Source organism: Clytia hemisphaerica, unplaced genomic scaffold (assembly GCF_902728285.1).
Source record: "Clytia hemisphaerica strain Z4C2 unplaced genomic scaffold, Clytia hemisphaerica genome assembly, whole genome shotgun sequence".
Classification (NCBI taxonomy): Eukaryota; Metazoa; Cnidaria; class Hydrozoa; order Leptothecata; family Clytiidae; genus Clytia; species Clytia hemisphaerica.
In genome coordinates, this window is record NW_027103248.1 from 67,636 (window position 1) to 90,476 (window position 22,841).

A 22,841-nucleotide genomic window follows, 5' to 3' on the forward strand; every position below is an offset into this window, starting at 1 on the left:
GCATGCCTTAAGGATCAGGTTTTTCACCTTTCCAAATTCTAAAAATCAGAGAAATTTAAGTTAGTCTTTCTAACTTTCTAAGGGTCGGGAAACTTTTTTTTAGGAAAGAAATTTAGCTTCGAGGGTAAGAAATTGTATGAAAGTCTCTAAGGGTACCTATTTACCGAAATGCAATCTTTCTAAGGGTAAGGGTCCGGGGAGGTCTTAGAAACATTTAACCCTGAAATCTTGATAATATAATAGTTGGAAAGGTGAAATGCCCAGGGGTACAAGCAAGTACAAGGTACAAGGGTGGCAAGCTGACGGGTATGCGCAGCCCGACTTTTGAACTTCAGATCCTAAGCGTGAAAAGGAGGTAAAGAGAGAACTTTGTGGATTCTACGACCCTTATTTGGACAAATTTGACCAAATCCCGATCTTTCAGGAGTCAAAATTTTTTTCGACCCTTAGTGGGGCTGAAATAATTTACATACCTGTACCCATCACTTGCCAAGGTACCCACGGGAAGGAAAGGAACAGAATGAATACTGAAAAGAGCCAAAGAACTTTTTCAAAAAGGAAACGCTCTCTGAGATTGGGACAGTACATATAGTGGCAGGGGGGGGGGGCGATTTTCTTGGGGCGCGGAAAGACAACGGGCGCGGAAAGACAGCGGGTGCCTCTGATTACTAATTTCGGCGCCCCTTTGTTGTTTTAACACCTTAGAATAGCACACCGCGCTGAATCTAAAAATAGATTTCATTTTTGACATAATCATTACTCTCGACGTGTTTGAACGAGTTCCAATCCCATCAACCTTTGCGTTAATCTCTTTGCACGTTAATTCCATCATTTGACAAAAGATATATAAGAACTTGCACGTATCTTTAATTGAGCCGCATTGGCTTGTGGGATTGCAACTCGTACAAATGTCAAAAAAGTGAAAAGTAATATTTATGACCTATGCGTTGCGGAGCGCTATTAGCAGTTATTAAGAGAAAAGAGAAAAAAGAGAAAAATATCCGAAAATTTTCATGCTCGCTTCGCTTTTTACTTTTAATAGGGGGGCGTCAAAATCACAATTTTTGAAAATTGCCTCCCCAGTTTGGCCTAATTTTGATTGATCACCGCGCTACTGGGGACAAGAAAGGAAAAGAATGTTAGACTTTCTTGCCTTAAATTTTTTAAGCCTTGAGTAAAAGGTTTGGATAAGACAGGTTCGAACAACAGTATTTTTTACCTTCAAAGAACAACAAATGTAGAAAAAGGATTTCCAGTGTAGCACTCTATGCCATCTCTAAACTTAAATTTTCGCGAACTGTAATAATCATATTAACAATAAAAATAATATAAATAAATTCAATAAAACTATGTACACAATTTCATTAAATTATAGTCATAAATAAATATTTTTTGGAAATAACATTAAAATTTAAAATTGACAATAAATTTAAAAAACACAGCTAAACCAACACTGATATAAACTCAAATTTTATAAACCCTGCATCACCTATTTAAACACTGATCGAGAGTTTTGTTTATAAGAATAACCACTTTTAAGAAATGGAGAAAATTGAAACGTTAATTAACAATTTGCAATGTCCAGAATAGGGAACCAATTAATGCAGCAAGTGAGTGGAAATTCCACATGGCATGCTTGGTGGAATTCCACTGGCAACTTTATGCGCAAGTGTCACTTCTTCTTTTTGACTTTCAAAATCAATTGTAACGAAACGATGACAGCCTCTTTATTCGTAAAGACTTAGTAATAGTTGAACTTATTTACCAGGTATCAACCCATTGCTAAAACTAGCTTCACAGATGAATGATTAGAATTCTGGAGAATCTTGAAGCACTTCATTATCTTTTGAAGTTTCTTTTTCAACATCTTTTGTAAGTAGTGAGTCTATATTGATTTCGTCTGTTTCCATAACTGAAAATGAAGATAAAGTCACAACTTAAAGCACAAGTCTATATAAAAACAAGTAAATAATTTTTACATTTTACTGCACCTAAATGTTTGGATAGGGCAACTATTTCAAGAAAACAAGTTGGAATGAAATATTTCTTCAAATACACGTTTTTAATAAGAAAATACAATTTTTTTAAGCCTTTGGATGTTCTTAACCTTTTGAGTTTTAAGCTTAAAACTGTTCTTAAAATGTTTTTATTTTCACCAGTTTTTTGAGTGTTTTTGTCCATTTTCCAAAGAAATCGAGTGTTTAAAAAAAAGAGTTCACAAAGCCTTAAAATGTTCTATAATGTTGATATTTTAGCACTCAAACCATAATATGCTGTTTATACGATGGTTTGTTTTACATGAATTAAGATTGAAATACATTGCACTTATAAGCATATCTAGGTTCAGATATAACAAAGATGTAAGCATATGGTAAGCAATACCTTGAGCCTACGAAAAATACATTTTCTTGATTTCGGTTGTTTTTGGCTCAAGTTTTGCTTGGGATATGTGCACTCTTGTAAGCATTTTTCAGCCATCTCCGAGCCTATTTTTGAATTTTTGTATGCTTATAAAAAACATGTAGGTACAAACCTTCGTTTTCTTTCGCAACATTTTCTTTGTTAGATTCTAATTCTTGGATGATTAGCTTCTTAATAGGTTCCTCCTCGACCTCCATGGTTTTGTTGTCTAGTAACAGAAACAAAAGTAAATTTTAGGCAGCGTGCTAAAAAAATGGCGCTTAAAAAAAACAGTTTAAAACATTAAATCTCGGCACGAGTCCCTTTTTTACCTTGTAGAATTTAGAAAACACTTTTCGCCCTGACAAAATTGGTTTTTACTAAAATAAAGAAAAAGTATAAATATAAAATACCAAATACCTTCAGATTCAAGACACTTCTTCTTTAGAGCTGGTTCCAGCACTTCTTCTTTATTGTCCTCGCTAAGTGGCCTTTTCTCGCCTGATGATTGTTTTGTAGCTTTCGTTGGTGCTTGGAAACCTGAGGATTTCTTTTTAGGTGCTTTAAATTTCGGCTTGATGACACCTGCGGAAGAAGTCAGATCCCCTGTCGCTGGCTTTTTGACGTCGCCACCAATAGCAGGAAGCGTAGGTTTGGTCAGTTTTGGGACCTTCTTTTTCTTAGGTTTTTCTTCGGATATCGCTTTCTCGCTCGGCTTTGGAGTTTTCTTTTCAGCTTTTTGTTTTTTTGAAGGTTTGTCAGTGGATTTCTTATTTTTCTTACCGTCAGATGTCTTAGTGTCTGCTTTAACTTTTGGTACTTTGGCAGTCTTTTCTACAGCTTCAGTGTCACTCTTGCTGCCCTTTTGGTCTTCTGAAATGACTTTTGGAATCTTTTCATTCTCCGGAACTTCAGAAGCCTTCTGATCAGTTGTTATTGCTTGTTGCTCATCTTTTACTTTATCTCCCGTTGTTTCATCCTCCGTAGGATTGTCAGACACCATGTCAACATCGGTCGTTTCCTGCTTCTCAGATACTACTTCGCCACCAGCAATATTCTCATTGGCTGGTACCTTCTTAGCTGCCAACTTATTCTTAACTGCATCTTCAAAGTCGTCCAACTCCGCTTTAGATTCTGTCTCAGTCTTTTCCGCAACATTCTTCGGCTTAGTTTCTTTAGTTTTCACTTGAACTACCTCCTTGTTCGATCCATCGTTCTGAGCGCTCACAAATTTCTTTGCTTTTACTTTCTCTTTTTTTTTCTCCAGAGACAGTCGTTTCTTTTCAGCTTTTTGATCCTTTACTTTCTGACGTTCCAAACCTTTCTGCTCCTTCTTTTTCGTTCTCTCCGCAGCTTTTCCTTTCTTTAGTTTCTCGGTCATCTCAGCTTTTAATCTTTTCTTCTCAGCTTCCTCTGGAGTGTCCAGTAAGGCAACGACTCTGTCTTGACCGATATATCTAAGAGAAGAAAGACAAGTTTAAGCAGCCTTTGTCAGAACTGAGATGAGCATAATTTCTAGAGACTCCCCTTTTGGGTAGAGAGTACACCCCTTAGTGGTAACCCCATTAGGAAATACATTTGAAAATTCAGACCCCCTTAGGTAGGGAATTCAACCTTTCAACACCCTCCCCCTTGTCTGGGTTTCATCAAAATCTTTCATCGTTATTTTTTAAGTTACTGTCTTATCAAAAGGTCTACAGAAAGTTTATGATTTAAGCCGATAAAATGTTTGTTTTAACAAAAAAGTTTCCATATTTTTTCAAATTTTAGGTAAATAAAGTCAAATCTTAGATTATGTATTATAATACTTATCAAGCGTAAGTGAAATAAAAAGAACAAAAACAATCAAATAATAATATACAATTGACCCTCTCTAATTCGATTTTCAAGGGGATTTGGATTTTCATCGAATAGCAGAGCGTCGTTTATGAGAGTTTCTTGTTAATGATGACTTTCAATATTATCGAATATCGGAGTGTATCAAATAGTAGAACGTCGAATTAGAGATGCGCCGAAATGTATATACCTTCACAGAATAATAATGATACTCACTTTTTAATCATTTGATCAGCATGAAGTTCCGATTCAGTCAATACTTTTGATTCTAATGCATTTGCAACGGGAGCTTGTTTCTTCAAAGTGTCAGAATCAGTTTGTTCGTTCTGAGAACTTGTTTTCATTTGTTCAGGTTCTTCCAAGGTGACTTTCATTGAAGTGGTAGATTTGGTGTCTGTTTTATCATCAGCTCTACTTGATTCTGCAAATTTTGGCCTCTTTGATTTCTTGGATTCACTCTTCACAGTTAGCCTCTTTTCGCTCGAATCTTCATTTTCTCCTTGGCTCGAATTCTGACTGCGATCTTCATCCGTTTCTTCAGATTTTACTTTCTAAAGAGAGATTTGGTATTCGATTTAGTAAGCCTGGCACCGGATAATATTCCTGGTTTTTGCTAAACAAAAGCCTGGGTACTAGGTTTACAGGATGACCGGGGGTGTAGCCCGGCTTTCAACCGACGGACCCTTAGCGGGACTATAAAGGAGGAAAATTGGTAAATTTTGTGAATTTTACGACCCTGATTGGAAATAATTTATCCAAGTTTCGATGTCTTTAGGGGCAAAACATCGAAACTCTCCCACTTTTCCGAACCTTAATGGGACTAAGATTTAATTTTTCTGATTTTTCTAACCGTTACAGGGACTGTCAGGTTCCAGAAAAGAATACCCGTACCTTCACTTGTTTAAATACCCCCACTGGGAATAAAAATCACCAAAAACCAACCGGAACGGTCGTTCCGCAACCCTTTTTATGTTGAATTTAATACGTGAACAACGGGATAATTAACATGTAAATAATACATTTCATTCCTTGAATTGGCTTATGACTGGGTCTACTTTGCCCTGAGGTAATAATCAGTGGGAGGATAATGACGTCAATACTATTGACGCCTCAATCAAATCACTTCAATGAAACAATTGAAATTAGATAAAAATAAAGCTCAAGTTTTGTCTCCTTGCACTACTGGGGTCGATAGGTGTATAGCGTGATAAATTAGGAAACCTTTAATTCTTCTCGAAGCACAGCTACTTGTTTCTTCAACACATTATTTTCCTCTTTTTGTTTCTTGTTTTCCTCCTTTTCGTCTCGTATTTTACGGGCCGTTGGTTTGGAAGGTTTTGCCAGTGCTTTGTTTGTTGATGATGTAGCTATAAAATAAAATAATTCTATCAAAAGTTTCAACACGTAAAAATTGGCTCGAAACGATTGGAAACACTCCAATAAAGATGAAACGACCCGTCCTCGACAGGCTTTAGTGTTTTATACAAGATGGAAATGAAAGAACTAAATACATGAAATCAATCAAGTTTCAGCTTTTCATTAAAAATTGAAGAGTTTTTTTTCCACCCCTGGTTTATTCGACACCAACCGATCATACGCCACATGAGAGTAATTAAGTTAAAGTTAAAAACGAACTTTTTATCGTACCATAAACGGGACGCGAAAATTAGTGAAAATAAAATAGCGCAAATATACTTTCTCAAGACAGTTTGTAATCGAAAGAAATAACGGGCGAAATCTTCACAAATCTTCATATAAAAATCGTTTCAATGCAATATATGGGACAAGCTGGAGTTTTTACAAGCTCTTATTTGATTTGGTTGGTCGTTAAGATGTAATAAAAGAATCTTATTACTTTTTCTAAAGAACGCGTCATCTCTATCACTTTAAATGACCAATTAGTGAAGTATCTTGTAAAAACTCCAAGGCATCTCCAATATATGTAGCTTATAATGCATTATTTCCCTGATACCACATTGATCCTGCATCATAACTTCAATATACAGAGCCATTTCATTGGCTATAAAACCTCACCTTTCTTTTCATTACATTTTGATGCTTTCTCTGATTTTGAGAGTTTTTCTTTAACAGTCTTCGAATTCTTTTCCGCTGACATTTCGTCTTTCTTGATTTCTAAGTAAGTATTATACCATAACATAAGCGTGTCACATTCAGACGGTGGAAAGGGTATGAATTCATGATATGCACCATTGCAACGCCTTCGACGAACCCAACAGCCAATCGGTTGAAAGTGACGTATTGACTAATTTTACGTCACTTTACAACCAATCAGCTGTTGGGTCCGTGATGTAATGTCAGAAGTAATGGTGCATATAATGAATTAGTAGTGAACAGTCACAAAAAAGAAATAGGTTAAGCAAGTATTTATTTAGAACGTTCAATGCGATACCGTAGGCCTGTACATAAGATTTCACTTGCATGGTTTGCTTTGGCAAGTTATGTACAGGCCTACGGTATCGCACTTTACGGTCAAAACAAACCTCGCTATTATGTACTCAACGTAAGTGATCACCATTAAGTGATTGAAATTTTCCTCTCGACGCGCTCATAAATTTCACCTTTATTTTTATTAAGTATAGGAAAATGAACAAGAAGTTGTTTCTTAAAAGAATATCTCGATTTGTGACTATAAAACACTGTTTACCGACCATAATTGCCCCTGTCAAAGTTTACTGACAAATTATTTTCCTGTAAGGGGGGGGGGCGGACTTAAATAAGGGAAAACTTTCAAGTTTGCAACGAAAACCCAAAAAATGAAGATAAGACCATGATCTAATGAATTAAAAATCTGAAAACTTCTAATCTCAAGACATAGATTAAAAGCTAATACTGCATATCTAACTAGCTTCCAAACTAGTAAATCAAGAAGAACTAAAAGTTCTCCTAAAATCATAAAATAGAAGTCCAATCTTCCTCCAAACCTTTGTCACTGTCTTTCTTAGAACCTCTTTTGTTCTTGAACCTCTTCAAAAAGCCATATTTGTCAACTCGCTTCTAAAATGTGAAATTGAAATTTAAAATCAAGAGATCTTGAAGATAATCTTTCAATGATGCCCAAACCAACAACCCAAAAAAGTCTATGCTTATAGCAAAACAAAGCTTTAACTTAACTTTAAAGAAAAAGCTTATATCGAATCTAAATTCCTGTTTCAATCAACCATACTTTATAAGAGATTCTACTGAAAAAAAAAACATCATCAAAGTAGTTGATTGGTGTAGAATATTTCTGGAGGTTCCACAACAAGATGCAAAAAGATTCAGCCAAATTTTCAGCTTCACTTAAAACGTAACTTGGTTCTATCACACTACAAAAGAAATCTTTAAAATGTACACAAACCTCTGGTGAATATCCAAGCGCTTTCTTAGCATCTTCAATAGCCTTTGAAACACCACGGGCATAATTCTTTCCGGAAAACGACATCTATGTATCAAAAAAAGAGAAACAATTGATTACTAAAACAGGGCCTTGGTGCTGTCTGCTCTGTAAAATGGTGTGCGTTCCAAATTTATTTTTGTATCTTGCTTGTTTTCGTTCATATTTTTTTCCCCGGAAGACGACATCTATGTATAGTAAACAAAAAATCAATAAGTAAAAAAGTACTACGAATTGTTTGTTTGCTTCCAAACCTTTTCCACGTACATCGTTGCAAAAGTTATTGACTCATGCTTATGTTTTCCTATTATCAAGTATTAAAAAATAAAAATACTATACTTACGGTGCCGAGATCTTTGAGATCCTCTTTCCCAGTGAAAGGTCGGACGCAATAATCAGTTAACCAAGCTCGTGAAACATCTTTGTCGAAAAATGTCACGTGATAACTAGCCTGGAAATCGTGAATAATACATATAGTACCGAATTCTATAACACATCGGTTCTTAAGTCCTTATTGGTGATAGTTTTACGTCGCTAGCGTGGTTAGAGCCGGGGTAAGAGAGGCCCGCACTAAATGAGGACTGATAAGGTAATACCAAATTCTATAACAAGAAGTTTAATTTATTACGGTTAGGAAAAGTAATGTGCGAAAGTATAAAAGAGCTTTTTTCAAGACCAAAGAAATTGATTGAAACGCGTTGTTGGATATATTGTGTTATTCAATTAAGACCTGATCAATTTTTTGACCAAAATTATTTGGTCATAGTCTCTTAGGGCTCTCCAAAACTCCAGGTAGTATTAAAAACCAACACATTAGTGGAATACCAGCACCCTAATTTGTTCAAGACATTCTTACAGCAATTTTATCATTTTTGTTCTCCAAGTAAAAGAAACTTTCAAAGTCTGGATCGTCTTCGATAATCCCTGGCCACCTGAAAAAAAAAGAACGAATACTTTAATCGGGTTAACTTTCGCGAGATTGAATTTCGCGATTTCGCGAATTTTTGCCATTAAAACTCGCGAAAACGCGTGAGATTCCTGACTCGCGAAATTAAATTAAATCCACCACAAAATTTTGGAGGAGAAAGCAGTCCAAAGTCTCCATTTGTGGCAAAAAAATGGCTATTTTCAGCTGTTTTCAGGCATATTCGCGAAACTAAATCCATGCGAAATTTTTCAAAGCTCTGACTCGCGAAAATTTCGCGATTTTTTTCGCTCGCGAAATTTAATCACGCGAAATTTAATCCGATTAAAGTAGAATTAGTTAATTAAAAGTTGTCCAAGTCTTGTTAAGGGTAAAAAATATCAGAAATAAAAAAAGACGTTTTATCGAGACTGTTGACGTTTTTGACCATGGACACGACTTGAACTTTTTTTATAAAAATTCTACTAACGGAAATTCTACAGGAAATAAACATAGTCATTTTTGAGTAATAGTCACTGCAATGTATATCATCGAGATTTTTAAGGGAAAATCTCGATGATCGATATTCTATAATGTTTTTTAAAACTCACCATGGGTATCCGGCCATTTTTCCGAGGACGAGATTTCCCGGTTTATAAGTGACGTATGAGGATTCATCAACTTCTTCGTCACTTTCCGGGATGCTTTCTTGTGACAGCTCGCACTTGTTACGTCTATCGTCTATAAAAGGCAAAGATGGGTTATCAAAATATGGGGAAGGGCTCCCTTACCCCTAGTCTACACAATAGACAGCTCCAGGCTTTTAGGTCTTACGCAGAGTAGGCGTTTTACGCTTGAAACGAAGGAAGATATGACGTAGCCTACCTTACTCCCGGCTCTATAGAAAGCCAAAAAATGAGCTTTCTTACTTACTTAAAGACTTAGAAATTAAAGTCAATTCACTTTCAGTGTCCACTCTCTTTTGCTGCAATCTCTTGCTACAACCATCTCAGCGTGGTTGAAAGAATTCCCTAGAAAGTGTTTTCCATATGATAGCAAAAAAAGAGTTCAAACTTAAAGCAAATATACTTTAATCGAAACTGGTTAAAATAAAGTAGAAAAGTTGGGCAAAAAGATCTAGTTTTCTAAAACCAAAAACTACGAAATGGCGAGAATTCGTCAAATATTCGAAGAACAATTCTCACCATCATTCATAGCACAAACCCATTTGCCGTTAGCCAACGAATGAATGTCATCAACTGTATCCACACATCGCCATTTTTCACAAGTATCACATTGAACCCAAGAGCTGGAGGAGCGCTTTCCTGACTTTTTGGAAGATGATTTTTCTTTCTTCGATTCATCAGACTACGAGATAAGTTTTAGTATAATTTTACATCTGAAGAAGTAAGAACCTCTGAAGCTTAAGACTTTTTACAGACTTTTAAAAACTAATTACAAATTCCCACTAAGTTTCCATCGCTTTTAAATAATGAAAATTTTTTTCAAGTGTTTTAATTCACTGACCCCTCTAAATTTATAAAAGTCGTTTCCCAAAAAGTCGATAAAAGTACCATTCGTTATATCATATTGGAGTGTGTTGAACAGTGAAAAAGAATGCAGCTATTATATTTTGATTTTTCTCGACATGTTTTGAACTCGGTCCGTTCTCAAGAGACGTCATATTGGAGTGAAATTATTGATTTTTCTCCTTCTAAAATAATAAGCTTTGAGTAATTTATATAAGTATAACCAACCACTAATCAGAATATTTTGGGCAGGCTTTAAACTTTCAGTAGTTTTAAGAACGTCTCTCACTTGTGAACATTCAGCCAATGACTTCTCCAATTCTTTTTGTGATCCGAATTCTTCAATCTTATCATCTGATGATTTTTTATCGGACATCGCTGGAACTTCTTGTTCATCCCGATCGGATTCATTTTCCCCGTTTTCTGAATCCGACAAAATCCGGTTTTTATTTTTGTTTAGATTCTGGTTAGATGAATCTTTGATGTCATCAGCATTTTCCCGATCAGATTCATTTTCGTCGCTTTCTGAATCCGATAAAATCCGATTTTTAATGATTTTCTGCTTTAATGGAGTCTCGACTGTGTCATCGTCATTTTCTGGTTCTATTGGACAACTGTTTATTGCATGTGTTGAAGTCATGTGATCGTCCTCTGTTAACCCTTAACAATACAAGTTCATGATTGGTTAAAAAGACCACACTGTAGAAGTTTTTCACGTTTTGTTAAGTCATTTCCGCCATTTTGGAAGCGAACGTTCGATTAACGTAAAGGACCGCCCCTACAGATTCGAAGTTTGCTTCCATAATGACGTAACTTAATAAAACATGAAAAACCTTTACATTCATAGTAGGAGGAAAGGGATATCCAGTGTACAAAAGCAAGATTCCTATAAGTTAAACACCGATAACATGGCGGGCCTAAATTTAATAACATATTGTTATTAAGTAGAAACGGACGGATTGTTGAGGACAGGGATGAAGTTAGTAAATTTTGGATCATTATATAAAAAATGAGCGATCATCAAAATTATCACAAATTTCCTAAATTTCTTAAAAAACCTGATTCTGACTTAGAGAAACTGTAGACATAGAAGGACTAGCTAAACATATAATAATATGAACATATTAAAAGCTAGTAAGAACTTCAGTTGATTCAATAAGCTTCATACCTTTCTTAAAATCTTTCTCGAGTGTTTCTCCTTCGACTAAACTATCACTAAGTTTTTCAAGCTAGAAAAGAAGTAGGAAAATGATTAGGGGTATAAAATCGAACAACGTGGAATATATCTCAGGCAATACACCTTTTTATAAATTACGTCATCAGCAACGCTTACCTAATTTTCAAAATATATTTCATAAGGAGTTCACTCTATTTAAAAAATCACCATGGTAATGGTTTTAAAAAGAGGCAGTCGTTCCACTAAAAATAACTCATTTTATGAAAAGGCCTTCAAACAGCTTCAAAAGAAAAGGACTTCAAAAGGAGGAATTGAATACTTTAGTTACTATTTTCAAAGCTACCCCTAAAGAATCGACCCTTCTATACGTAATAGTTACTGGACTTTTGGAAAGTCTGGGTAAACTCTACATGACTTGAACTTGGAGCATAATGAATAATACGAGATTATTGTACCTTATCACTCAATGCACTGCAAAATTCAAGATCAACGAACTCTTCCAAATTTTCAGTTTCCATTTAAGCTGTTTGAGAGAATATCATAAACCACCAAATAATTTGCAACTTGTGTATAAGTGATATGTCAGCTTTTGTCAATCTTTTTTTAGTTTGAAAAGTTTTTAATATGATTGTTTTTTTATTTAATCTAAATAGAAAAACAAATATAACGATTAGAGAATAATAGTCGCCTTTAAAGTTCTTTGCAAGACAACTTTGCAAGATATTCAAAGGGTAACAATTTAGTATTCTGAGAGTCCAAGGAGAAGCTCTCGAAGTAGTAAAACAAGTCTGACCGTCTTTTTTCTTGAATAACCAAATAAAATGATAAAACAAAAAAATAGGTAAAATACATATAGTTTCTATAAGTGATCAAATATTAAGGTTAAGGGTATAAACTCACGTCGATTGTATAATACACAAAATATAAACTTTTCATTAGGTATGTATATAACATTTGATGTTAAAAGAAGATAAAAATATTTACATTTGAGGCCAGTCACAACTCCACGAGCACAGCAATTGAATTGGTTCGTCTCTTTTTAAAATGGACGTTTTTTCCATTATGAATATGAGGGAAAACCAAATAAATTTAAACTGAACGTTATGCAACCACTATGCACGGAAAGTTGAGACGAGCGTTCAACTTTTTTTCTGCTAAAAAATAAATATGCGCTACAAAACAAAATTAAAAACAAAAACCTTGGTTCAATGTTAGTACAAGGATTTACTCAAAGAAAAAGATAGTGTAAAAAGGTTGGACAGAAGGGTGAATGATAGGGGAAATCGAGGGAGAGAGAGCAGAGCAGAGCGAAACCAATAATATATATATCACTCCACAGAATTAAGAATATCTTATTGAGAAAATGAGACAAAATCAAGGTTATTTCCATGCAAAAAAAAAACGAGGGAGAAATATATTTCGAAAAACAGGATATCTCGTGAGGACAATAGGTAAAGTGTAGGGGAATATCATACAGTCACAACGATTGAAGGTCAAACAGTTCACTATACAACGTTCAAGACTGTGTTTGTATAATCAGAGAAGAAAGACCCGAAGACTATTTCTTCTGTTATTGAAAGTAGAATTTCAAATGATCAAAATAAATCATCATGACCAAACATGAGCTTTGCCACTTGAATTTCCAGAGATAAGAATGTTTTTAGTTGGATGAAAAGCATTAACTGAACCAACTGTTCCAAAATTGTCATCACGTAAAGGGATCCATTCTAAACGCCCGGGTCCTACACAACTGTACACGTCCAACTAGAACAAAGACAAATAAGAATGAAGATAAAAAAGAAGACTGGAATAAGTAGTTTACCTTTTAAGTCTATCAATATTTTGGATTTCCTTCTTATTGATAGGCATAGGCTGCGCGCATCCCCTATATAAAAATCAATTCTGGGGATGTACAAAATCCCTGCCCGAGAGTTACCGCAATATTGGGGTAACCTGTTTCAATTTTCTTAAAAGGTTCAGAAATCCAATGATTGTATTTTTAACCTCAAGTCATTCAAAGTTTTAATTGAAATTTAATGAAATTTAAAGAATTCTCATATAGGACTTACTAATCAAGGTAATCAAGTTTCTAAAACTCAAAAACACGAAGACTCAAACGAGAATTTTATGCATCCCCTATATGAGGCGTGCAGCCTATGATAGACCCTAAAGTCCTATCACAGTTAATTGTTATGCAAGTAACTTTCATTGAATACTCTACAAGATGTAATCTCTTACAAACTCAAACTTTTTAAAGAAAAATAAAATATTTGGAGTGTCTTTAAGGTAGCAATTAATATTTGCCAGAGAGAGAATTTATAAAACAAAATGTTTCAACAGAATAATAAGAATTCAAACCTTTCTCGGATGACCCATACTACCGATAACGAAACAGTTCTCAGTCTTGGGATCCCACGTTGCACGGAATGGTGTCAACCACCTTCCTGTATGGTTGTCATGCCTACAAATTAAACAAGGTACCCAATAGTGGTAAACACGAGTGAACATATTAAAGTCGGTTCACTATCAAAAAATAATGAAACGGGCTTGTAAAATAAATCATTCAAAAGTACTTCAGTCTGACAGTGAGAAGAAAGCATTTTCGTTTTGCTATCATAAGTGAAAATCATTCTCAAGGGAATGAGTCAGGAGATAGCGACGTTTCAAAATTATCAAACTCAAATACAACTCTTACTTCAAAGTCCACGAAGCTGATTTTGAAAATTCACCACTTTTCTTCACATCGAAAATCCTGAAATCAAAATTGAGATGAACAGTCTTAAAGTAAACAGAAATTTCAAAAAATGATATTCTTTGATTCCAAAATTTGAACAAAGCTGATACAAATCTGACCTTAATCTTTTTTTGACGACGCCGAGTCCACTTAATTGCGCCAACCAAATTATAAAGCCCTTAGTGGACCCTGGGGTAACTATTGAATAAGAGATTCATAGAGGGGTCCAGCCCTCAGCATTTTTCGGGGGGGGGGGCGGCTAAAAACCAACTTCACAAAGCAAAATATCGAAGGAATTTTGCATGCAAATTCTCGATAAATTTATTGCGTCGCAGACAAATAAAACCTTCCCCACAGCATAGATTTTTAACATAATTTAAAATATCTTCAAACTATCAGCTCTGCCCCCAGTTTTATTACACAACACTCAGCCCCCCTAGCAACCTAGCCCCCAGTATTTTTTGAAAAATACAGCCCCCAATCAAGCAAAATTGGCTTAGCCCCCCCCCTAAGCTCAGGGGGTGCATTCTATGAGATTTTGCAGATTTTAACACGTTTTTAAAGTGTTATGATCAAAACAGTACCTGACTGTGTCATCATTTGATGTGTATGCAAGCTTGTTCCCTGTTCCAGGCGAAAAATATAAACCACTTCCAGTCTTGAAAGACTTTACAACAAAAATTGGATTACTTGTGCCTTTGGTTTTCAAATTTCTAATATCCCAAGTGCCCATTGTGCTGAAAAAAAACAAAATATATTTTATTTAAATTAGAGCTTTTATTTTGCTGTTTTACACTTTTCAAGCAAGGTAATTTTCATCTAAATATCCAGCCCGCCTGTCTTATCTCCCCTTGTTGAGGTTTTCTCACTCTAAAACAAAAAACTTTTTAATTTCTACCCCTAATTAGACAATCACACCAATAGGCCATTTGACAGTCGCAAAGCGTAATGGATAATCAGGACCACTGCGCGCTAAAGAAGACTTACTATTGGTCAAAAGTTTTGAAACTTTTTGAAGACTTTTTTGTCTAGCCAACCGGAAGTTGTTAATAGAGCACAATCAGTCCTGATTACCCATGATTCATTTCGACTGTGAAATGATGACTATGATTCTCACCCATCATGGCCAACAGCTGCGAATATGTATTCATTTGAAGGATGGCAGTCTATACACTTGACATTTTTCTGCAAAATGAACGATTCCATTTCTGCTTTCCTAAAAAAAAGAATAGAAATTTGTTTTTTATATCACTGAGATAAGTGAATTCCAGCAAATCTGTTTTAATTCAATGCTAAGAATGTCTTAGAATTGCCACAAATGAGATGAGATAACATAACACAGGGGTCACACTCTAAAAATCCCTATTATAGTATGATTTTATGCCAAAAAATGACCAAATTGTATGATTTTTTATGCCAAAATTAGTCAGATTTTATGCCAAATTGTATGCTCTTTCTTCAAATTTTGATTATTTTATGCTAAAAATCTTTCCTCAAAAACTTCAACAATCCTAATATCATGGATTAGGTCTCAACCCATAAAACGAAAGAATATATAAAAATAATACAAAAATGATAAAGACAATAACAAAAAGAAAAACGTTTTTTCAAAAGGTCTAAAGGTTGTTGTAGCAGACTAAAATGATGATTGACTTGAGCTTTCGTCATAAAGTTTTGACATTATACTCCATAGCTGAATTTCATATTTTATTTGGAAAAAAATTCTTTAAAAATAGATATTGACGTCATTATGTAAAAAATCGGTTTTATAAAATTTTGGAATTTCCAATTTTAAATGTTTGGTTCCTTTCAACAAAACCTCCATTCTAGGGGCCACAAACCTCCATTCTAACGACCATTAGTATGATAGTAAAAATTTTACCGAATTAATTTACCCTCATCATATTCGAAATCACAATTCAAAACTACGGTAAAAATTTCATTTTGATATCTACCGTAGATCATGAGAAATTGCTAAAATTCTAAACTTCCGTTCTAGGGGCCATTGAGAAAAAGTGACTAAACTTTGAGTCAACAAAAAATGTGTCTGACTTAAAAATGTTTGAAAAAACTCTCTTGGGAAGGAAAATAGAGAGGCTGAAGTTTGTTTTGGAGGAAAACCATTTTAGATTCATCTATTTTTGAAGTCACCAGAGCGATTTCATTTTTGACCTCCGTTCTAGGGGCCATCCACTATAAGGTTTTATCTTCAAATTCTGAAATTGATTTTTCACTATGGTCAGAGCCCTTAAAAAGGATCGCCTCACTGGCTACTTTCGATTATTGATAATAAATGCACAAATTCTCATTACACTTTATGCTGGGCCTTCAAGCCTCTAGGCTACTTGTTAGTCTAAATTAACCTTAAAAATCTTCTTTTTGCGTCACAGAAACGAAATGTACTTTGCAGGAAGAAACCTTTCTGAAATTCTATGACTATGAAATAATCAGTCTGGAACCTTTTTGCTGACAAAATTCTTAAAACCTTTTGCAAAAACCCATATAGAAAAACTAATAAATATTTTGAGCAAAAATAAAGCTCATCACCATATATATCTGTATATATATAAATAAATTTTACAATAAAAATCTATTCCTAGATAAAAGATTGGACCTAGAACTAAGTTCAGTGAATTGGTTTTATGTCGATCTACAAAGTTTCTTGCCTTAGGAAAAATTTCTGGCTTTTTGGTCAAATTTTATGCTCAGTATGCCAAGAACTTATATTTTATGCTATTTTATGCCAATTTTGATAAAAAGATTAAATTGTATGATATTGTATGATTGTATGCCGATAACATAAACATAAGATAAAACTTGAACATACCCACTGACTGAATCGATCAATGCCACACTACCTTCAGACGTGGACAGAAGAAAGATGTTTGGTTTGTTCAAAGGGTTTGAAAACGAATAACATCTGTTATCACTATCATCAAAGGCAAACACCTGAAAACGATTAAGGAAATTTGTATAATAATTGGCTAAGCTTTAATATTTCATAAATATAAATGTAAGGTGTTGATCCTGATATACTTACTATGAAATTATAAACATTAATAAAACAGTAACAGTGTATTTATTAACGTCAGCATGAAGAAAATAAGCAATCTGATTGACTAAAAACGCCATTCGCATCATTTTCGAATAATGTTGATTTTACCAAAATGCAGGAATTGAAAAACAGCTTGTAAAAAAAAACAAAGAAAATGACACAAATAGAGAAAATTTTTGATATTTTTCAAGTTGACAATAAACCAGTTTGCACTTATACTAAAACCATATTGTATTCGGTACTGGGCGACAACTATTACTATTCTATTTCCATGTGAGTAAAAAATTGTTAAGAGCATTCATTAAATTTAAGAAAAATAAACAAACTGAAAACCTGTGTAAACTTTTGTTTTGCAAAATCTCCCTGCCTCAATGTACCATCGTAGCTGCAAGACATCAATTTAGTGCAATCATCTGTGCGGAATTTCAAACAATTGATTGGACTTGAGTGTGGCTCAAAAACCAATACTTCTTCCGATGCGGGATAGCCTTTACATTGCGCATTAGAACCCTGGAGGAAAAAATTGATGGTGTAATAAGTTCTTTGAGTACCTCAGATAGTAGACAATAGATAATAGATTTAAAATATCTTCATCTAAAAGAAAAACATCTAAAACCCTCATTTTTGAGATGAAGGTATTTTAAATTGCTTATTTGTTTGTATTGAGCACTCTATTGACAAGTTATCAAAATTCTTCATTTCAGATAGTAGAGAAGGAGCTTTGATTAAAGATATTTCACATCTTTCTTTTCTGTTATCCGAGCAAAACAATACAAAGGAAAAGAATTAAAGAGAAGAGAGGCAATGGGGATGTGATGTTCTATTGTTGTTGCTTGAAATCTACCTCTGTCGATTTGTCCAACAAAAGAAAATGATGAAAGATAAAATTATGATAAAGAAATTTCAGACACAATCCAAATCATAGAATTACCACATCCCAAATACCAACTGCACCCTGCTTGTCCCCAAAAGCAGCTATCGTTTTAGATTCTGAAGGATGAATTGCAATAGAGCAGATTCTGGACTTGGTCACTTTCCCACAGTTGCTGACGAATAGGCTGTTGATTTCCTTACTATAACTGAAATGTAACATAATTAAGATCAATTTTGTAGCTGATAATAGCCAAAATTACCTTAACAAATCTGTACTATCCAGTACATGACAGAAAAGTGTTTACAAAAGATAGGTCAATAATGGTTTAAAAATATAATGATCAAGTTTAATGACATATTCAACTTACTTTGAAAATTCAACCTCTGATGCTTCTTGCTTCACAGTACCCTGATCAAAACAAAAGGAGAAAAGTAAATATTAGCTAAAGAGTTACAAATATCTCCTTGAAAAAATATACTTGTAATGAAAATCATAAAATAAAATGCAAAAAGTAAGCTACTGGTTTCTCTTCAAGCCAAGTTTGTATGATTTCTGAATAATTCGATTCGTCATCCTCTTTTGTCATCTTGACAGTTTCTTCTTTTCGTTCCTGTAAAAGAAAAATAATAAAATACACTATCAATTGTAGTTAAGGAAAATACTCTGGTCATTGCCCCAGAACGTTCTGAAAGAAACAAACTTCCTATTCAATCCAAACAAAAGAGATACAAAATTGTATCGTCTAGACAATCTCAAAAGAATTACTTATACCATGCAGCAAGGATTGACAGTGACTTATTAGATAAAAAACTGAAGGGTAAAGTTCCAAAATTTTAAATAATTCTCAGTCCCTGTCAAGTAACCTGATAACCGCTGGTCATAATTTTCTTAAGGGCATGGTAAACCTCTGAAGGCCCTTGAAAATTAACCATCTGAGGAAAATAGTCCTCCCGCGGAAAATTCTACAACAAGAATCTTGTTGTGCGCCGGAAAGTCAAACACCAAATTTTCCTGATACAGCGCCCTATTTTTAAACACAATCACTCAACTTTGTTGTCATTCCCAGTCCTAATTAGACGAGTGCAGTCCTTTCAAATTTGAGATAGCATATTTTATCAGATTGTTTGTATAACACCCATCCCTTTAGAGCTTTAATGTAGTGCAGGCAGAAAACATAATTACAATCTGATTTCAGGTTACTGTCAAGGAGAACCCTTTAGAAATACTTTATTAAATTTGAGAATTTTAACTTTTATTCAGTATTGTACTTACATGATAATTATGTTGCTGTTGTTTTTGGTAATTTTGAAATGTAGATAAGGGAACGTAATCTTCAATGTTTATGGAATCATGTGCTTCAAGCTTTCGAATTCTTAATGATACTCTTCTTGGTAAAATTTCTTTGGGTGGCTTTTCTCTAGGCGTTAAAAATATAAATTGTTTCAAAAGAATAGAAAAATAAAAATAATTGACCTTAATTTGTAGATCGTTTACTCACAAAAAAGTAATATGATTCTTAAGGGTCTATCAGTCTTATGATTTGTAATTTAGTGAATTTTTAATTTTTCTTGTTTTACAAATGGCATCCCTTTTATATGTTAGAGAATGGATATTCACAAGTAGTTGGAATTCTGTCCATGTAAAAAGTCAATAAATACCTCTTTTCTCTCTTGATACCGACAACATTTAACTTAGGTCTTGCCAGTTCTTTTACTTCATCCTTTACCTAGCAAAGTAAATAATGTCAACTTTGAACAAGATTTTGCACCCTGGCATAGTAAATAATGCCAGTTTTGAACGAAGTCAGTTTGTTAATACTCACCTTTCACAACAGGGGGGGGGGTCAACATCCAGATACCAGACCCATAGCCGGGTGGTGGTGTCTTTTTTTCCTTTAAAAGTCTGAAAAGTCAAGTTGGTATTGATGGGGGTGGGTCCCCCTTTTTTAGAAAAAAAGAGTTATCCTCAGTTGGTATTGATACCAAAATAGGGGGTGGGTACCCCTTTTTTAAATAATATGATTCAGAAAGTTGGTATCCATATCAAAATGACAGCAAAACTTTCCTAATTTTTGCCCTTATAGCTAGAAAATACCCCGGGGTACATATCAGTCTAAACAGGTTTCAATTGGATTTGTTTTAGCTTTTGAGTATAATGACTCTAAATGAGTAATAAGTATAAATGACTTTGAAGTTTGTTTATTTTGGACTTTTTCGCTATTTTCACATTTTCAAGTTTTATTTTTTGATCAAGCCTGAAGCAAAAACATTTTTTCTGTGATAGCATTTGGTAATGAGTGAATCTATTCTGTTCTAAAATTATGTACTAATAATAGCTCTCCTAGTTTTTGCACATCAATTATATTCAGATAATATTGATTCAGATTTTTCTAGCTTCATTGGGTTTGTTTTTATTATATTGTCAGTTTTCAGTCATTTTCTATTTTAGCATATGACATTTGTTGTGTTGTGTTGAAGAAAGAGTATTTCAAAAATGAGTTTTTTAAAGTTTCTCTTAGTACCCTGTTTGTGTGGGAGGGGGTGGGTCCCCTTTAAACAGCTTTAAACTCAAATTTGTCAGATTGGTATTGGTACTAAATTAGGGGGTGGGTGGGTCCCATGATATTTTGTCAAATTCAAAAAGTCATGTTGGTATCGATACCAAATTAAGGGGGTGGGTCCCCCCTTTTTCTGAAAATTATGATTTTCAAGTTGGTATCGATACCAATTTTGGGGTGGTGGTGTTAACTTAGCTCAAAAGGTCAAAAGTCAGGTTTTTGGGCTATGGGTTGGTATTATATGTTGACCCCCCCCCCCCTTCACAATCTTAAAATGAATAAAGCCATACAATCAGACCATTCTCCAAGATCGTCTTACTTTATTACCTTGTTTATTTGGAATTCTTCAAACAGCTGAAAATTCTTTTTCATGTTTTCTTTTCTGAGTAATTCCAATTCTGATAGTTGATAATCGTTTGTGGAGAATTCTTCAAAATCTTCCTCTTCATCCTCATTATTGTTGGTTTTTTCTTCTACTTCTTGAATCGGTGTCTCATCTTCACTTTGAACTTGTTCATCTTTATCAGTCTTTATCTTGAAGAAAAAAAGAACAAAAGAAGAGAATAAAATGAAAGAATTCATCATACAGTAGTAACAAATAACTTCATTAACGACCTGAAGGCTTTTTATTTTTGAAATGAAAGAATTTAGAAATAAGCCAATTTTATAGGATCAATTTGTGATAGTTTGTAACTTTTAATAATTCCAATAAACGGTTACCTTTTTATTAGTGGCTTTTCTTCTAGTAGGGGTTATCTTCTTTCGCTTTCTACGTGTACCAGCCATATCTATTTTTTCCCCTAGTTTCAGTAAACATAATTTTTCCAAGTTAATACTATGTAAGCAAACTTTACATTTTGTGTAAACAATTTGTCAATCTCAATAGTAGATCTTCTATTAAAAGTAAAAGACTTTGAAATTCAAAATTAAAAAAAAAAAGTTTCAAATAAAAAACATTTAAATTTGTGTAAAATTGTAAGAAATAAACAATACAATGTCGAATGGATGTATTTTAGCTATAATATAAAAGAATTAAATTATTTCTGTGGTTTCAAAATAGATTTTAACAAAACTGTCTTTGGAATATCAATGAGAAGTCCTTTTAAGTCTTTAACTGTCACAGGCACGCAGCCTGCCCATCTTGATATTTGAATCACTTGAACAAGTCTATCAACACTGACATGTTTTGATCCATCGTCAATATTTGCATACTTTTCAAGTAAAAGTCGTAAAGAATGGGTTAGAAATGCAACATCTTCTTTAGTCATTAACTCAATTTCACCAAATTCTTCATCTGATAATTCACCAGGTTCTAAGTCATCTGGATTTTCAATTTTATCAACTTCTATTTTACGTTGCATTGAGAAATAACTGACAAAACCATAAACCAATTTAGAATATGCCAGAGATATTTGTTTACTTTCCTCTTTCTTAATCTTTGAAATGAGGGGTTCTAACAGACACCACTGTAAAAGAGACAATATAGGACAAAGACGAAACAACTTCTCTTTAGTGAAAATGAAATTATGAGAAGAAGGTAATCTCAAGAATAGTGGAGGGATTTTGACAATACAAAATCGAGGTTTTTCAACTATCCAATCAGCAACAATCTCTACAAAGTGTGTTGGTGGAAGCTTGTGCTTTCTTTCTTTTCCATCTTGTCCTTCTGACTTATAGTAGTTGGCTAACGCAACTACTAACTGATAAGCAAAGACTGGTGCTACATTGATCAGATCAGCAACTGCTTTTGATGACTCAGGACAAACAAGAAAATAATCATTTACAATAGAAAACGCAACTTTGGCAGCCCTACTGTTTTCGGAGCCATATGTGTAGAACCAAACAGCAATACAATTCAACAGATTTCCACAACGAGTGCCAACAGCCATTGATGTGAGCTTGCTCATAAGATTTGTTTTATGATCTAACAGATTTTTCTGGAGCTCTGTTATCTCATTCGGGAACCCAAATAAACAATCAAAAACAAAATATCGGATAGGATCGAGGGGTTTATTTTGAAAATAGGAGCACATGATTTCAAGCATGCTCAACTCTTGCAACGGTGAAATACTTTGAAAGAAATGGCCATACAAATATTCCTCTGTGAGGAGAATTATGATATCAAGATAGGGAAAATCATATTCCACTCCTTCTTCATCTTCTTCTGTAAAAGCCTCATAAACAGAAGTAAAATATGTTTCAGCAAGATCTATTATGTCCTTGATACAGTCCAAAAATGATAAATTCTCAAAATGTCTTCGTAAATATGCTTCCTTCCAATGAATATCAGTTGTCCAACTACTGATGTCCCAAATGTTTTCCCCATATCTTCTTGAACCAAATCCCTTATATACTTCCATGGTTTAATCTATTTTTTGTAT

General features: G+C 34.1%; 3 protein-coding genes across 3 annotated transcripts; all 3 read right to left on the reverse strand.

Annotated features, from left to right (window-relative positions):
- Nucleotides 1-1,249: 1,249 nt before the first annotated feature.
- Nucleotides 1,250-10,740, reverse strand: LOC136824744 (nucleolar and coiled-body phosphoprotein 1-like). Its single transcript, XM_067080719.1, has 13 exons — nucleotides 10,353-10,740; nucleotides 9,740-9,902; nucleotides 9,146-9,275; nucleotides 8,487-8,562; nucleotides 7,974-8,081; nucleotides 7,595-7,678; nucleotides 7,179-7,251; nucleotides 6,271-6,369; nucleotides 5,458-5,603; nucleotides 4,453-4,787; nucleotides 2,821-3,857; nucleotides 2,534-2,629; nucleotides 1,250-1,912 (listed from the first exon to the last, which is right to left on the reverse strand). Exons 1-13 carry the CDS (start codon nucleotides 10,701-10,703, stop codon nucleotides 1,809-1,811), a joined length of 2,802 nt encoding a protein of 933 aa, XP_066936820.1. The 5' UTR covers nucleotides 10,704-10,740; the 3' UTR covers nucleotides 1,250-1,808.
- A 1,651-nt stretch (nucleotides 10,741-12,391) lies between these two features.
- Nucleotides 12,392-21,246, reverse strand: LOC136824301 (WD repeat-containing protein 76-like). The gene is made up of 14 exons (XM_067080494.1): nucleotides 21,181-21,246; nucleotides 20,788-20,994; nucleotides 19,562-19,629; nucleotides 19,176-19,320; nucleotides 18,424-18,513; nucleotides 18,271-18,311; nucleotides 17,961-18,108; nucleotides 17,363-17,539; nucleotides 16,802-16,923; nucleotides 15,092-15,190; nucleotides 14,559-14,711; nucleotides 13,936-13,992; nucleotides 13,599-13,701; nucleotides 12,392-13,004 (listed from the first exon to the last, which is right to left on the reverse strand). Exons 1-14 carry the CDS (start codon nucleotides 21,244-21,246, stop codon nucleotides 12,849-12,851), a joined length of 1,632 nt encoding a protein of 543 aa, XP_066936595.1. The 3' UTR covers nucleotides 12,392-12,848.
- A 207-nt stretch (nucleotides 21,247-21,453) lies between these two features.
- Nucleotides 21,454-22,841, reverse strand: LOC136824753 (integrator complex subunit 15-like). The gene has a single exon (XM_067080730.1). It carries the CDS (start codon nucleotides 22,818-22,820, stop codon nucleotides 21,498-21,500), a length of 1,323 nt encoding a protein of 440 aa, XP_066936831.1. The 5' UTR covers nucleotides 22,821-22,841; the 3' UTR covers nucleotides 21,454-21,497.